Source organism: Agelaius tricolor, unplaced genomic scaffold, assembly GCF_023055355.1.
Source record: "Agelaius tricolor isolate 1412-34295 unplaced genomic scaffold, bAgeTri1.0.p SCAF_4, whole genome shotgun sequence".
Taxonomy (NCBI): Eukaryota; Metazoa; Chordata; class Aves; order Passeriformes; family Icteridae; genus Agelaius; species Agelaius tricolor.
Window position 1 is genome coordinate 6,952,330 of NW_027269264.1, and position 14,373 is coordinate 6,966,702.

The 14,373-nt window shown below is 44.8% G+C and overlaps 1 protein-coding gene across 1 annotated transcript; it reads right to left on the reverse strand.

Annotated features, from left to right (window-relative positions):
* Positions 1-260: 260 nt before the first annotated feature.
* LOC139588806 (thioredoxin) lies at positions 261-9,511 on the reverse strand. Its single transcript, XM_071424472.1, has 5 exons — positions 9,346-9,511; positions 3,457-3,561; positions 2,829-2,888; positions 1,934-1,999; positions 261-479 (listed from the first exon to the last, which is right to left on the reverse strand). The coding sequence occupies exons 1-5, from the start codon at positions 9,367-9,369 to the stop codon at positions 417-419; spliced, it is 318 nt and encodes a 105-aa protein (XP_071280573.1). The 5' UTR covers positions 9,370-9,511; the 3' UTR covers positions 261-416.
* Between the last annotated feature and the right edge of the window lie 4,862 nt (positions 9,512-14,373).

Sequence of the window (14,373 nt, forward strand, 5' to 3'; positions counted from 1 at the left end):
AAGAAAGAAGTATGCCACCCAGTGACTACTCTCTTTTCTCCAACTCCTCTTTTGGTATTTGTAAACTAGATTATAGCATAGCAACTGCCATCTGAGTAGGGTGGCAGCAGACTCCTCCTAAAGCAACTGTCATGGATCCCAAGCCAACAATAGATGAGGTTGCCTTTGAGAAGTACTCTTTTAACACAGCAAAACCTGACACTCACCTGACATTATGAAATTCTTAAGCTTTTTGTTAAACAAATAACAATATCCATAAGTGAAGAGTTTATACTTTATTTTATTCATATACATGGACCAAGAAGATAGTTTGTATCATTTAATCTAGCTAGCTTGTTTATTTTTTTTTAAGTAGAAAAGTTGCAGGCTGTAATTTAGCCAAAGCAGTCACACTTCAATGTCTTCATGGCTGGAGATTAGAGTAGACTTTTAATGGTCTCTTCCAGCTTCTCTTTATTGGCCCCAGAGAACTCCTGCACCTGTAAAGAGAGATTGATTTTTAGAACTGCATTCAATGCTTCTTAACATCAGTTGCAGAGCATCCAGTTACATACACACCTATTCAACTCTGCTAAAAACTAAAATTTTTCCCACTCTCAAAACACAGTATTTTGCAGATGTTCATACATTTATTTCCTACTCAATTCAACTCATGCAAAAGTTGAGACAGAAGACTATCAAACTTCACTTCCAGACTACCATTAATCCTGGGTCAGTATTATGTTAGACTCAAAAAGAGGCTTGAAGGGATTCTGAAGGTCCCCACATATCAAAGGTAGCTCTAAGTCACCTTGAGTTGCTCAGGACCCTACCAATCAAGTTCTGGAAGGACTATTCCAAATGACCTACCCTTGTGCCTGGCTTCTCCTGTGAGAAATTATCTTCTTGCTACTTATAGAGCAGAAAGATAGAGGCAACATTCATCAGCTGTTTTAATAACTGCAGTTCTGTCCTCCTGCATCTACAGGGATGGAAGGCAGAGAGCAGACTACACTACAGGCCATGAAACTGCTTGCTTGATACAAAAAGCCACACATTGACTGTCACACTGTAATCACAATTTTTCCAATGACATCATGAAGTTGCAGAAGTTCAGTCTAACAGAACTGTCAAAGGTTCATACTGACCCCATACTGAACTGAAAGTCACCCTACCTGTGACACTCAACCACCCAAGGTGCAATTCCATCACCTTCAGTCACAAAACTTACACCCAAAGCACTGTTTTCCTTCAGAAAAGCCTACCTTCAGCTTGCTTAGCAAACTAGAAGCCTAAAGACAACACAATCAGCTCAGCAAGTTCATGCGGAGAGCTACTCAAACTACCCTGCACAGGCAGCACGCTGTGCTGTCAGAGCACAATCTGCATCCCATCTCATCCATCTCTTGGCAGAGCAGACAAAAGAGGTCAGCTCAGTCCTTAAAGAGGGACAGGACCTTCACGTCAAAGGTTATACAGCCTCTCTGTGAAATAAACTAAACAGCGGCTTGTTGTATATAACCTCAACCAGGTTAGAGACTTCTGATTGGGCAGGATTCCATAGGCACCTATAGTCATTTCTCTCTTCAAAACAAGCTGCAACAAGATAACAAACACTGGCCAAGTAAAAGGCAGGGTGCTAGGCAGATAAACAGGGTGTTAAACAGTCTTAACACAGACATCTCACCCCATGGTCTCTCATGAAACTGTCTGTAAGACTGACCTGTAACTAACTCAGTTCACTGCCTGTGAACAACAGAGTTTGCATCACCAGTTAACTGCTGGTTACATCTGCTGTGGTACTAAGATGAACTTGCTTGCTCTCAGGAGTGTCTTAATGCTAGTGGTACCATAGAGACATAATCAAGAGAAAGCAGACTAAGTAGTCCAACATTCCCAATCTTCTTTCAAGTGTTTATCTTTCCTGCCCCAGTTCCAAAAAGGCAGAGCCTACCTTCTCTCCATTCTTGTAGAACTGGAACGTTGGCATGCACTTCACATCACAGTGTGAAGCAACATCCTGGAAGAGACAAAAAACCATCTTCAACTGGGCATTCTTAAGTATGTTAAATTTAGAACCCACTCCAGCTGACTTCTGTTTAGGTGATGGAGTAAAGCCATTGCTGTTCAAGACAAAGCAAAAGAACTTCTGCTAGTTCATCACTAGCACAACCAGTGCAGTGTTAACATCTCCCTGAAGTAAACCTTAAAGATCCCTTCTTCAACACTTAATTCATGCAATAGCAAAGACCTTAACCTGTACTCTGTGCTTGGAAAAAGCCAGACTTCCGCATCAAAACATGTCTGCTTGTAAGACTCAAGAGCCCTGTGGCAACTCTTGGACTTCCACATGATATTTTTCAAGTACCTATTTGACAATGTTGAAACTGCAATACAGCAGACATTATATTGCACTTAATTCATTTTTAATTCCCTAATTAAAGACCTAATTTCATTTTTAATGAAAGAGGAAAAAGTGCCAAGAGCAGTGGAGGGACCAGAAAGATCAGTAGTTGTGAACCATTAGGTTTAAGGAAGATTGCATCAAAGCAGCTTAAGACCTTAGACCAACACTCCTTCCCAAAGTAAAGGGTCATTGCTTCCAAGTTATCCAACACATGCCATAGGACTTCAAGAGTGCTGCTAACCAGCAGATAGTTCTGTTCAGGTGTTCCCTACAAAAAAACTAATTCTTTCCAGCTAAATCCCTATGTTTCAATTTTAAGTTGAAGTAAACTCTTGTTTTGTTTTAGATTTTGATTCAAAATGTGTGAAGACATTTTGAATTCTTGGCTGTCACTTGCATGAAGTCCTTAGCTGTCCTCCTTCAGGACCACCCCAGACCTTACCTGGGCATCATCCACATCGATTTCTATGAATATCACATCACCATACTTCTCACACAAACTCTAGAAAGAAATAAAAAGAATTATGCAGTTACAGTGTCCCAGGAAAGCTTCCTGAAAAGATGCATTTGTATAAATGGAAAGCCTGGTGCTGCTTAAACTGCTAGTGAAACATCCTTTATCATCTTAAAGCAGCTATTTGACTACCAGAGCAAAAATTTTCTGTTCTGCTGTCGAATGTTTCTGGAAGAGTCTGTGGAAACACATTCTCCCCACAAAGACCCAAAATATGCTAAGACATAGGTGGAAGGCCTTCTCTTGCAGCCTTCAGCTAATCACCCAAAGATGCTACAGCTTCTCAAACACGGCCACCTAAACATAGCTGGAGGAGTTACATTAACCGTGTACAGAAGGTTGCAATGCAACTGGCAGGTCTCCATGTACCCAAAATGCATGTAAGCACCAGGACAAAAGCTAAACCTCATATTAGTTCCCAGCTATATCAATGGTCAGTCTATTTCACTTGGTAGACTTAAAATTGCATAAGGCAAAAAAACTTTCCTCCATGTTCAAGCAACACAAACATTTATATACAATTTAATGCAGAAATAAACCCAGAAAAACTACTTACGTGGAAAAAGGGCTTGATCATTTTGCATGGTCCACACCATGTGGCAGAGAAATCAACTACTATAAGCTTCTCACCAGCAGATTGCAGTTCTGCCTGAAATTCAACCTACAAAAAAAAAAAAAAAAAACCACAACACATTGATGATTTCCCCCTCCTTTCCTAAATGATGTAAGACTAATCCCAGTGCTGGCTTGCTCTCAGACCTAACACACTAATCATTATGGCAAGTCTTAAACACTTAACTGGGTTATTTGTACCATCATTTGTGCTTCAGTATGAATTGTTTTTCTTGGTGCTAGCAGCAGTCAGTGTCCTATGTCTCACCAATTAGAAAACAACCACAATGCTCAAACTCATGGAATTGTGGAAACAAGATAGAAATTCTCTACTCGTGATGCTCAACTCTGATAGCTCTGTGTTATCCCCAAAATACAATCCTTAGATTTTATAATCCATTTTCTCATTTCATCTTGGCAGTAAGACTTTCATCTTCATCTGGAACAGACTTTCATCTGCAGAATTTGGAAAGGACAGACACAAACCTTTGTACAGTCATCCACTCTGGTGACTTTTCCAATCAATGGCTAACATTAAAATTATATTGTGTGTTTTATTCTAAAGCATGTTTTTGAAAGCAACCTCATAGGATAGTTATTTTGCCAAGTGAACCCACATTTGACATCATTAGCCAAAGCAATGCTACACATACTACACAAGTAGCAATGCTACTACTACTACATAGACTACACAAGTAAACACCCAATACTTATTCTGAGTCTTCCAGTCTGTGTTGCACTTAGTCACACAAATCATCTCTGGACAATATTTCTTGGAACTAAACATCTTACATGCCATTACTCATTTTTGCTGGTCAAAAAGTGAATGCTTTAACAGAACTGAAAGACATTAAAAGCAATAAATACTTGCATTCTAGCAAAAGGCAAACAAATATCTCAAGCAGAAGCAGAAAGTGCTGATCACCTACATTCTGATACTGTCTATGTCAAAGGAAGTATAACACTTCAATAATTTTCAACTTTGTTGTCTTGGCAATCAAGCTTCAGGAGAGCTGTTGGTATAAACTTAAAAAGAGAGCTGCTTTAGTCTCTCCCAGCTTAATGGAGCAAAGCACTGGAATCCTGTCAGCAACATCTAACTGAAAGTAGTATGGTTACTGCCAGACGTACACAGGGGTTCGTTTTGAAGTGCAGGGGTTAACTAATTCATACCTGGTTCTGCAATCAGCCACAATAAGCTGCAACTTGACTCTAGTAAGCTAAAGAATGCCACGCAGTTGAGGAGCCAAAGTCAAACTGGACATGAATATATTTTACAAGGAAGCAGAGATCCTGCATGAGCATTCTTATGTATGCATAATCCTATGTGAAAGTCTTCACAGCTTCCTGTAACTTCAAATACACTCAGCATTACATCTCCCTGTTAACAGACTTCCCTCCCCACATAGCTCTCTTCAGAGGCACATAGTGGTTTTTCTATCCTTGCATCTTGTACAGTCACAGTCTACTCTGCTACAAGACCAATAGTAACACTCCAACCACCTACTCTCATTCTGAAAGAGACAGGAACAGTCAAGTTTTCCTGTCTCCCTAGGTTCCCCTACTCCTGTACTGACATAGTATGCATTCCTGTGCCCATTCCCACCTACAATGTTTTAGTGTTCCTGCACACAGCAATCCACACTCACTGCTCCCTCCCAGTACTTATAAATTCCTCAATCAAGCTTCACTACTTTTGGCCTTGAAATCCTGCTATTGATTTTTGGTATAGCTTCTCAGACCTCTGCACTGTAAGAGCACCACTCTATTGAATCCACTTCCGCAGCTGCCAGTTAGACGATCCTATTTTAACCCCTAAGTCTCCTGTCCAGCTGCATAATTACTGTATTCTGTAAAAGGAAGCCAGCTTTGGAATGTGTTCATCATATGGCCACACACCTGAGGTTTGTTATTGCACAGAACAAAGGGAAAGTGGGACAGCATCATAATTACAGCTGGTCACATATATCATTCACCACTGGTGACCTGATTCAGACTACAAATCAGGTGTTACCCTGCAAATCATCTCTACTATCAGCCAAAATTGTTGCAGGACAATGAAATAAGATGCTGGGTCCAAAGGTGTTACCCCTGCAAGTTAAAAAATATTGAAACAGTGAGAAGTTCTGAAGGTTTTTCTAGTGAGCTTAATTTCCCTGGAGGAAGGAAGACAGTAGTAGCAGGCGCAAAACAAAAAACAAGCTGCTTGACCAGTCCAACTGACTTCACTAGTTGTCTTTAATGTTAACTGTAAAGTGACAAGCTTTTTTATGAAAAACTAAATCTCTGTTACCAGAAGGGGAACCTGCCATCACAAGCCTATTTCTCATGCTTTGTTAAACAGCATTTTCTCCAGGTAGCAGCTCACTAGGGGAAACCTCAGCTAGCATGCTGGTCAATATTGGTTTGTTCTTTGTGGTGATGTTTTTTCTGGGAGGGGGGGTTTTTGGTTTGATTTTTTGTTTGTTTGTTTTTCCCTTAAATATTTAACTACAACCTCTCTGAGCACACACAAGACCCCGTTTTACTTGTATTGTCGTTCAGCAGAAAAGGGCATGCTACCTTCAACAAACACAAAGTAAGAAGCTCTAACAATGAAAGTCTCTAGTGGCCCAAAGGTTCCCAGCACCAGGTAGGGCTCCAAAAAGGAGGCTGCTGGCCTCCTTCAGATGGTGCTGAAAGGAGGAGTCTGCTGCCCTCAGCAACAGATAATACAGGTCCATACTATCTGGCTTATTTGATTAAAGCTTGGTTGTAAACATTATTTTCAACACATATCAAGTCACCCTTGAACTGCCCAATCATCGGCTGACTGCCAATGGTTACTATGTAATTTAGCGAGGCTTTTAAATACAGAAGCTAGCATAAACAAAGCAAAGGTTCAACTGCCTGAACTCCCTAGCACAGGCCACTTCTAAAATTATCACTTATAGCAAAAGCTGCAATTTTTCAGCATTTTCTTTAACTTAAATAACAAGAGAGGCAGCTAGAATGAAGAGGAAAGCTTTGACAGCCACAATAAGTGGCTTTTGAAGTTTATACACCTCATTAGCTTTGACTATAAAAGGCAGTATGTCCCATGGTAAAACCCTCTTACAAGTTACACTAGTCACTCATCTCAGGGCCGCTAAAAAACGATCAATACAGCTCCCTCTGTGCTGCTATAGCAGGTACTACAGAGGGAGCAGTCAAGCGCCCTGAAAGTAGACATTCTTCAGAAGCTAGTCTGTTTCTGAAGAGGTGTGCAGGGAAAAGGGCCACCTCTATCTAGCTCTCACTCACCGAAGTGCAGACAGTGCAAGAATGGGTTTTCCCCTTTGTATACAAGAAGAATACAAACCTGTTTTACTGAAAACCAGAATTAATCCAGAAATCCCAGCTGCACTGTGCTTGAATACTCTGGGTGTCACTGATGTTAAAATGCTGTTGTCAGCATGACTGTTGAGCTCACACTGTCCATGAATGCGTAACCAAAGTTCGCTTTAACTACAGCAGACTATTAAAAAAGGCTCATAGCTAGGACAATAGCAGAAGCCTAGCTAACTTAGAGCAGAGCCAGATTTGACTTGCCATGTTTAACCTGTTCCTGTGTGTAACAAAAACCTTGACCCTTACACCAAAAGTTTGCCCCTTCTGTGCCACCATAAACAGAGAAGGGGGAAGAGATACAAAGCAGAACAACAATTCCAGGTTGTGGAATTCACACACCATTCTCTCTCAAGGACCTGAATGGCAAGGCATTTCGTTCCTCTCGAAGAGCTTCCTGCATTCACCGGTTTTTGAGCCGTGGTCACAAGTGTTAGTTTGTATATTTATGTATCAGATCCCACCACTTGTGCGGTCCAGTGGGAGAGGTCTGACATGCCTTTCATTTTTAAAGTGAAGAAGGGCACAGCTTAGAAAACAAACTTGGATGCGTGAGACACTGGAAAGACAGAGGTCTCGAAATAATTTGAGGTGCAGATGCGTGGGGGAAGGGGCAGGTCAGGCCTGGCTCTGGTGAGGCAGTGCACTGCCCCACACCCCCCATCCCTAAGCCCGTATCCCAGACACACGGCATCTGCCTGTCGTGGGCACACTGGAGGCAAGGGGTATTTAAGGCCAAACTTGCTGCTAGCATATGTCTTGACCCTTCCTCCTCTTGGAATTTCTATTAGCTGAACACTGCTGGGACCCAGCAGTTAGTAGCTATATGGGCCCTTTTTAATGTCTTTTCTCTCTTTTCGTCTTCTAATTCTCTCCTCACAGAATTTTTAAGTAACTTGAAATCAAACAGATTTAGAGTTTGCTAAGTTGAAGAGGCCAAGTTAATGCTTTGAGAAGTGTTTTATGTTGACCGAATGTTGCATTAAACCTTTTGCCAAAATTCCCTGATTTTCTAAAGTCGCCAGTAAAGCCTTTTTTGTTGTTTTAACCTCTTGAGAATATCTTTGATGGTATTTCTCCTGTGTCTAAGAGTACAAGAACAACTCTAAGCCCTGTTAAAGACCTTGTTGAGCAACTTTTTGGGGCCTTACAGGATGCCCACACAGCATCACTTGCAGATGCCTGAAAATGAGATCAAACTGATACTTGCAGCAAATTTCAAGTTCAAAAAGGTGAGACTAGCCCAACAGGATTTTTCCTGAAATGAAGAGCTTGCTAAGTTTGCATGGAGAATATTTTTTGAGACTTGGGTTCCTAAGTTACAGCTAAGAAAAACTCTATTGTTGTCTATCAACCACATCAGCTGCTGTGCACAAGACCACATGCTATTTCATCACCAGCAGAGTATTCTCCATGTGTCGGTCTAGGCTTTATTACTATTTTGTATCTCAGAGCCACAGATGTGTTTGCATTCACAGAACCATCCAAACAGTGATGTGCTGCATTAGGGTTGTGAATATGTCAGACAGCACCATAACAAGGGAAATACTTCTTATGACAGCAACTCCTGCTGCTTAAGTATGGGGAATGGGGTCTAGCAGCTCCTTTCAAGTCAAGAATGGATGAACTTTTCCATTATGTCCTGCTCCGAAATGCAACAGAACTTAGGCCAAAATCTAAGAAAGCCATCTGGTCCCCTACACACTATCAGTACATAAGCCAAACAGGACTGCTAAATTAAGGTATTGAATCACAAAATCAGTTAGGTTGGAAAAGACCTCCGAAATCATCGAGCTGCTCCAAGCTGCGACCCAACACCACACTGTCAACCACACCACAGCACTCAGTGCCACGTCCAGTTCTTCTTTAAACATCAGCGAGGATGGTGACTCAACCATCTCCCTGTGAAGCCCATTCTAAAGCCTAATCACCTTGACTTTTCAGAAAGTCCTCCTAAATGTCCAACCTACATCTCCCCTGACGCAGCTTGAGACTGCGTCCTCTCCTCCTGTCGCTCTATTACCCTGCTGTCCGCTTGAGAAACGGAACGTTTTTTTAGGCTTAAAAGTGCGTTCTTTAAGGCTTTAAAGTGCGATGAGCAACAACCCGTCATAACGTGAAATTGCATCACCCCCCTGCTCATGCCGACTCCCCGGAGCCTCAGGTCGCGCAGTTTTTTGTTCCCCCCCTCCGCTCTGGCCGAGCCCTCCGCGCGGCTTCCCCCGTTCGCGCCGCATGGGCGAAGCAGGCTCCGCCTGCCCGGGCAGCACACGGGCTCTCACCCGCCATCTCCCGCAGGCCAAGGCCTCCCGAGAGCCCGGGGCAGCCCGAGCACTGATCCCCGCCTGCCTCGCTGCCCCCAGCAGCGCTCCCTCGCCGTTCGCCCGCCCGCCGGGGAGGGATGCTCGTCCCGCCGTCCGCCCCTCGCACGGCGAAAGGACATGGCCGCCTCGCCCATGGGACTCACCAGGTTGCCCACGATCTTCACCATAGCGGCGATGGCTGGGAAAGGAGGGTCGGTGGCGTAAAGGCAAGGAACCAAGGGCTTCGCTCCCGCACTCGGCTCGGATTCCTCCCTCGCCTCCCGCGGTCCCAGCGCGTCTCCCGCGCCGCCCCGGCCGCCCTTTTATGGCCAGCGCTGCGGCGCGCCGCGCATGCGCGGGGCCCGACCCGCCTCCTGCCGCTCCCCGCGCGCCCCCGCCCACGGCGCCGCTGGGGCCCGGGGTCGCCGGGGGCCCCGCTGAGGGGAGTGAGGGTAGATGAGCTCAGCCGCGGCCGCAGGCCCGGCCGGGCGGGGAGAGTGCGTCCCTGCCGGCTGCCATGGGGACGGGGCAGCAGCAGCGGAAGAAAGGAAAGCCCAGGAAGGTTGGAAAAGTGCTGTGTAACGATGAGCAGGAAGTGCTCGGCCCTCCCTCTCCCCCCCCGCGTCCCCCCGCGGAGCGGCCCTGCCTGACGCGGCGTTTTGCTCGCCTTACGAGAAAGGGAGCTCGTGTTGCCCGTAATGCGGGCAGAGTGGGGCTGCTGCAAAGCTGGAAGGCGGGAATAAATCACGGGAATATTTTTTTTTCCTTTTTTTCCCCTTGTTGTTTTCCTTCCCACCACCAAAAGCACGGAGTGGCGCCGTTTCTCTGTGGGATGTGGGCCCTTCTGCAGCGCAGAAGGCTCAGCCAGGCGAGCGGTGCTTGTCCGGAGTTAAACACTGACCGTCTCCCCTAGCTCCCCTCATGGAGGGACTCAGCCAGGACCAGAAAGACTCCTCATGGGAACAACTTAGGCTTCCCATCCGAGGGGACTCCTTGGTGGAACCTTAAGTTCCCATCTATCTTTATTTCTCTGTGTTTTAGAGACATCCTTTGTTTCACCACGTGCTGCACCACTGCCCACCCCACAGTGCAAAACAGGTCTGCCACAGCCCTGCTCTCCTTCTGTTGCGCCGGTAGGGTTTAATGTTGGACTCTGGACGTTGCTGACTCCAGCGCCCACTGCACGGAACACAGGAAAGGTTAGGCGTTGGGATATTGGTGCCGGGTGTGTTACAAATGCAGGTTTTAGCAGCTGGGTTACCGGCCTGTGAAAGATTTGCTCTGGGATACATCTGAGCAGAGGATGGGAAGAGTTAGTGCAGGTCCTGGATAAAAAAATTACACTTCTTCCTGAAAAATAAAACAAAAGACAGTTTTCCTTGGATACAGGTACCAACGCATCCCAACAGGATGTGCTCTCATATGTTGCTTTACTTGTGGTGGAAACTGAGTAAGTAATTTTAAGTGTGTCTAAAAAGTGGTCTACTAAGTGTGTGTCAAAGTGTGTCAAAGTGTGTCAAAGTGTGTCTGCAGTGGTCTACTACTGCAGCAGAACTAGTAAGCTCTTTTCTGGCCCTGTGGTTGCATCCCCTTTGCTCAACTTTAGTTGCACCACAGCAGGCCAACTCCTGTCTAGCTCTTTCTAGACCTGATGGGTTTTGTCTGCTGGAAGCACTTTGAATGCTGCTCTCCCTGCTTCTTCCCCCTCCTGTTAGATGCCATAAGCTTCCGCTTTTTTTCTTTGGTGGCATCACTAGAGGAGCCAGGAAGCAGCATCGTGAAGGCTTGGTGGCATTCATATTTTCTTTTCTGTTGGCATTCATATTTTCTTCCTTGCTGCCCTTGTGTCCGTGTGCCTGTGGCTGACAGACACAGCTGGTACATGTGCCCTGTGCTGCTTTGGGGAGGTGCAACTGCTGCCAATGGCTCAAGAGAAAGCAGGAATTCCTCATCAGCCAAGGCACCTTGCTCTACAACCGGCTGCCTGGCAGGATAAAATGAGAAGCCCAGACTACCTTCAAAGTCCGACTCCTGAATGCCCCATCTCAGCCAAGCATTGTGTGGCTGGTGCAGAAGCCAGTGCAAGCAAAGGCAGGGAACAACCCACACAGATAATAAATTCTTATAAACCAACAGCTTTCTAAAGGCAAGTGTGGGTGGGTAAACCCTATCTAAACTAGAAGGAGAAGTGTGTCCCTTCTCAGGTGCCATATATGGCCACTTGTCTCCTGCTGTGCTCAGTCACTTGACTTGACAGGCTTAGGCATACAGCAGTTTGAAGTCCAACATGTTGCTGTAGGATTGTTGTATGGATGCCTAAAATAACTGGACAGTAATATAATTTATGTGATCTGTGCCTGATTCTTAGACCATAGTAATTACTATCATGGCAGAACATAATAAAAATGGTACAGAGGAATGTGTGTCCTCTAAATGGGGAAAAAAAATCTACACCCCCAGAAAACACACCCTATTTTCTTATTATTTTTGCATTTTGTTTTTTAAACTGTGGAATGTCTCATTGTTTAGCTCAACAATGCTGTAGCTGTCCCATGTACACAGTCACTCAACCATAGGGGCCTCAGCTTCTCATGTGCCCTCACTCCCACCCACCTTCCTCACAGCCACAAATGCAACATCTCTCCCCCAGGCTGCTGGAGAGTGGATGTTAAAAATATGTGAGTTGACTGTGGAGAAGTTGAAAATCATGTGAATTTCATGCTTCAGCAGACTGCTGTATGATGTGTCATACCCAGGAGTCACTGGATAGGATGGTGGCCAATAGATGGCTCTTTGCAAATGTGGGCTGGCCGAGAACCAGGAAGCACTGAAAACAATCAGGAAGGTGTGTTTGCTTGCTTCTGAAATCAGAAAATGTGGCCTGAGGAGGGACAGAGTGGAAAGGCAATGTAAGCCTCAAAAATCAGTCCCTAGATAGTTTCTCTTGCAGAAGGTCTGGAGACACAGACAAATGCCTGAGCCACCCATGCACTATAAGTATATATTTGCTGTGCTCCTTGGGTGTGTGGAAAACATGTGGGAGAGGAAGTCAGAAGGTCTAAATTTAGGTGCCCTCAAGAGAATTAATCAGTACCGCTTAGGTGTAGGCCAGTAAAAAGGACTGTATTTTTGGAGAGCTCTTGCTATGCCACAATCATCACAAACATCCAGGTGGGAATTCAATTTGCCTTGTTTTAATCACCTTTAAAAAGGCTACCGTGATGGAAGGCATCCTTTATTTTTTTGGGCTTTGCTTGTATTGATTTCTGTTACCTCTTAGGTGAGAGCAACATGGGCAAAAGCAGTAGGGAAGCGCTTCACCCACAGCTGGAGGTGAGCTCAAGGTGTGCTCAGGGTCAGACCTGCAGTAGGGTTTGGGAGGCTGAGCAAATTACAGTTTCAGTTCTTTCTGAGCTGCTGGGAGAGGTGGGAAGCAGGGTAGGAGAGGTGGGCAGCAGTAATCCCTGACAGGATGATCAGTGAGGCAGGTTGTAAATCATGGTGTCCATCTGGATGAAGGAGGCAAAGCTGTGACACATGGTCCTGGTGTGATGCTCCCCCCAGCTCCACATGGCTTTCCAAATCTGTTTACCTGTCTGTGGTTTAAAGGCTTTGGAGCCATGAATCTCCTTTACAGGGCTTGCTTTGTATTTTCTTCTTTGTGTGCCAGAGTGTATTGGTGGGTGGAGAAAACGCCATGGAGTGGTGAGACCCAGGGTAGGCTGGAGGTCTGCAGCTGGACGTCCTTCCTGAATGTGGTGTTGCAAACCATTAACCAACAAAAAACCTGCTCTTGGCAGGCTTTGGACTCTGGCGCACAATAGTCACTGGTGTTCCATTTCCTCATAGGCATGCAATGGAGAGTGAGGAAACACAAAAATAAGAGGGACAAAGAAGAGGAAGAACAAAGGAAATGGAAAAGGAAAGAAAGAGCAGGAAACTAGATCCAGCAGCTTGTGCTAATTTCTTGGAAGTTAACCTCTCCAAGCTCCCATGACCATATCTAAGACAAACTTCTGTCTCCTAAAACCACTCTTAAGTCTCCTGACCACTCTAATGTGTCATTCAGTAAAAGGCACAGCTATAAGGATAACAATACTACAGCCATGGCACAGATGGTCAGTCGTGTCCAACATTAAGAAATGGTGCATCCAGTTGCAGAAATTAGGAAGCTGCTAGAGGCAACAAGTCCAGCCATAGCAACATCAGATTTTACCATAGGAAAGCCAGGTTATTTGCCAGTGTCCTACAATGGAAATTGAGAGTGTAACACCTGGCCCTGACACTGCAACAGAGCAGCAGCCTTTAATTGTACTTTCCCTTTCCTTCCAGCCTGCCCTTCTGGAAAATTTTGCTTTTGTAACTGATGTATTAAAGGTGCAATAAATGTTTAATAATTGGATAAGTGTGCTAGGTGTTGTGCCAGCATAAGTCACAGGGGAAACATGCTTCTTTCTCTCTCCCAGGCTGATGTACTGCAGATGTAATTGCCCAGAGTCCTTTGAATGCTTTGTGTAGCATGTCTGATTAAAAATGAGAAGTTGAGTAAAATGTGAAAAAAAAAGGGAATAAAGATCTTGCCACAGTTCATCTCCCCTTGCAGGAGGTATGGGGATGTTGGTTAACAAAGCGTCTCTGCGAATCAAGAAAACATCCATGTTACTTCCCTCACACTCAGTTTTGCTTCATTTTTAGTAAGTTCTTTGGAAAAAAGAATTTTAAAATGCTCTAGAGCTGATGAAACTGCTACTTTTGAGACTTTTATTAGAAGGTACCCTGACAGGAGGTCTGTGAGCATAGGAATGCTCATCTGCACTCTCTGGTCTCATGTCAAGACTAACACCTGTTGTGTATTTGCCTTGAGTGTCTCAAACTCAGTCATCTCCTCCATGCTCCCAGCCTCTGTTCTTCCTTGGGTAGCAGAGCAGGCTGGAGCAAGCAGACCTGGAATTTTTTCTACAAGACATTTTTCTAGGGAATGATGCTGAATCTGTCTGTGCCAAATGTCCCCTGCTGCTACTCAGGAGCAAGAGTCATTGGGGCACAGGAGGGTATTAAAAGGCTCTTGACCTTTTGACCTTGAGGATAGCAGTGGACAAAGAGGAAAAGAGAATTTCAAGGCTGTGCAAAAGCATGAAGCTGAAATTTAGCACTTTGTGGTTGCTGTGCTTGTGCTGGGTATCTGCAGAATG

Bases quoted from the DNA above. Each gene is read 5' to 3' on its own strand.
- LOC139588806 (XM_071424472.1), bottom strand. From the start codon at position 9,369: ATGGTGAAGATCGTGGGCAACCTG. The intron at 2,889-3,456 runs GTAAGTAGTTTT...ATTTCTTTCTAG, and splicing joins TGATCAAGCCCTTTTTCCAC to AGTTTGTGTGAGAAGTATGG. The intron at 480-1,933 runs GTAGGCTCTGCC...CTCTCTTTACAG, and splicing joins TCTACAAGAATGGAGAGAAG to GTGCAGGAGTTCTCTGGGGC.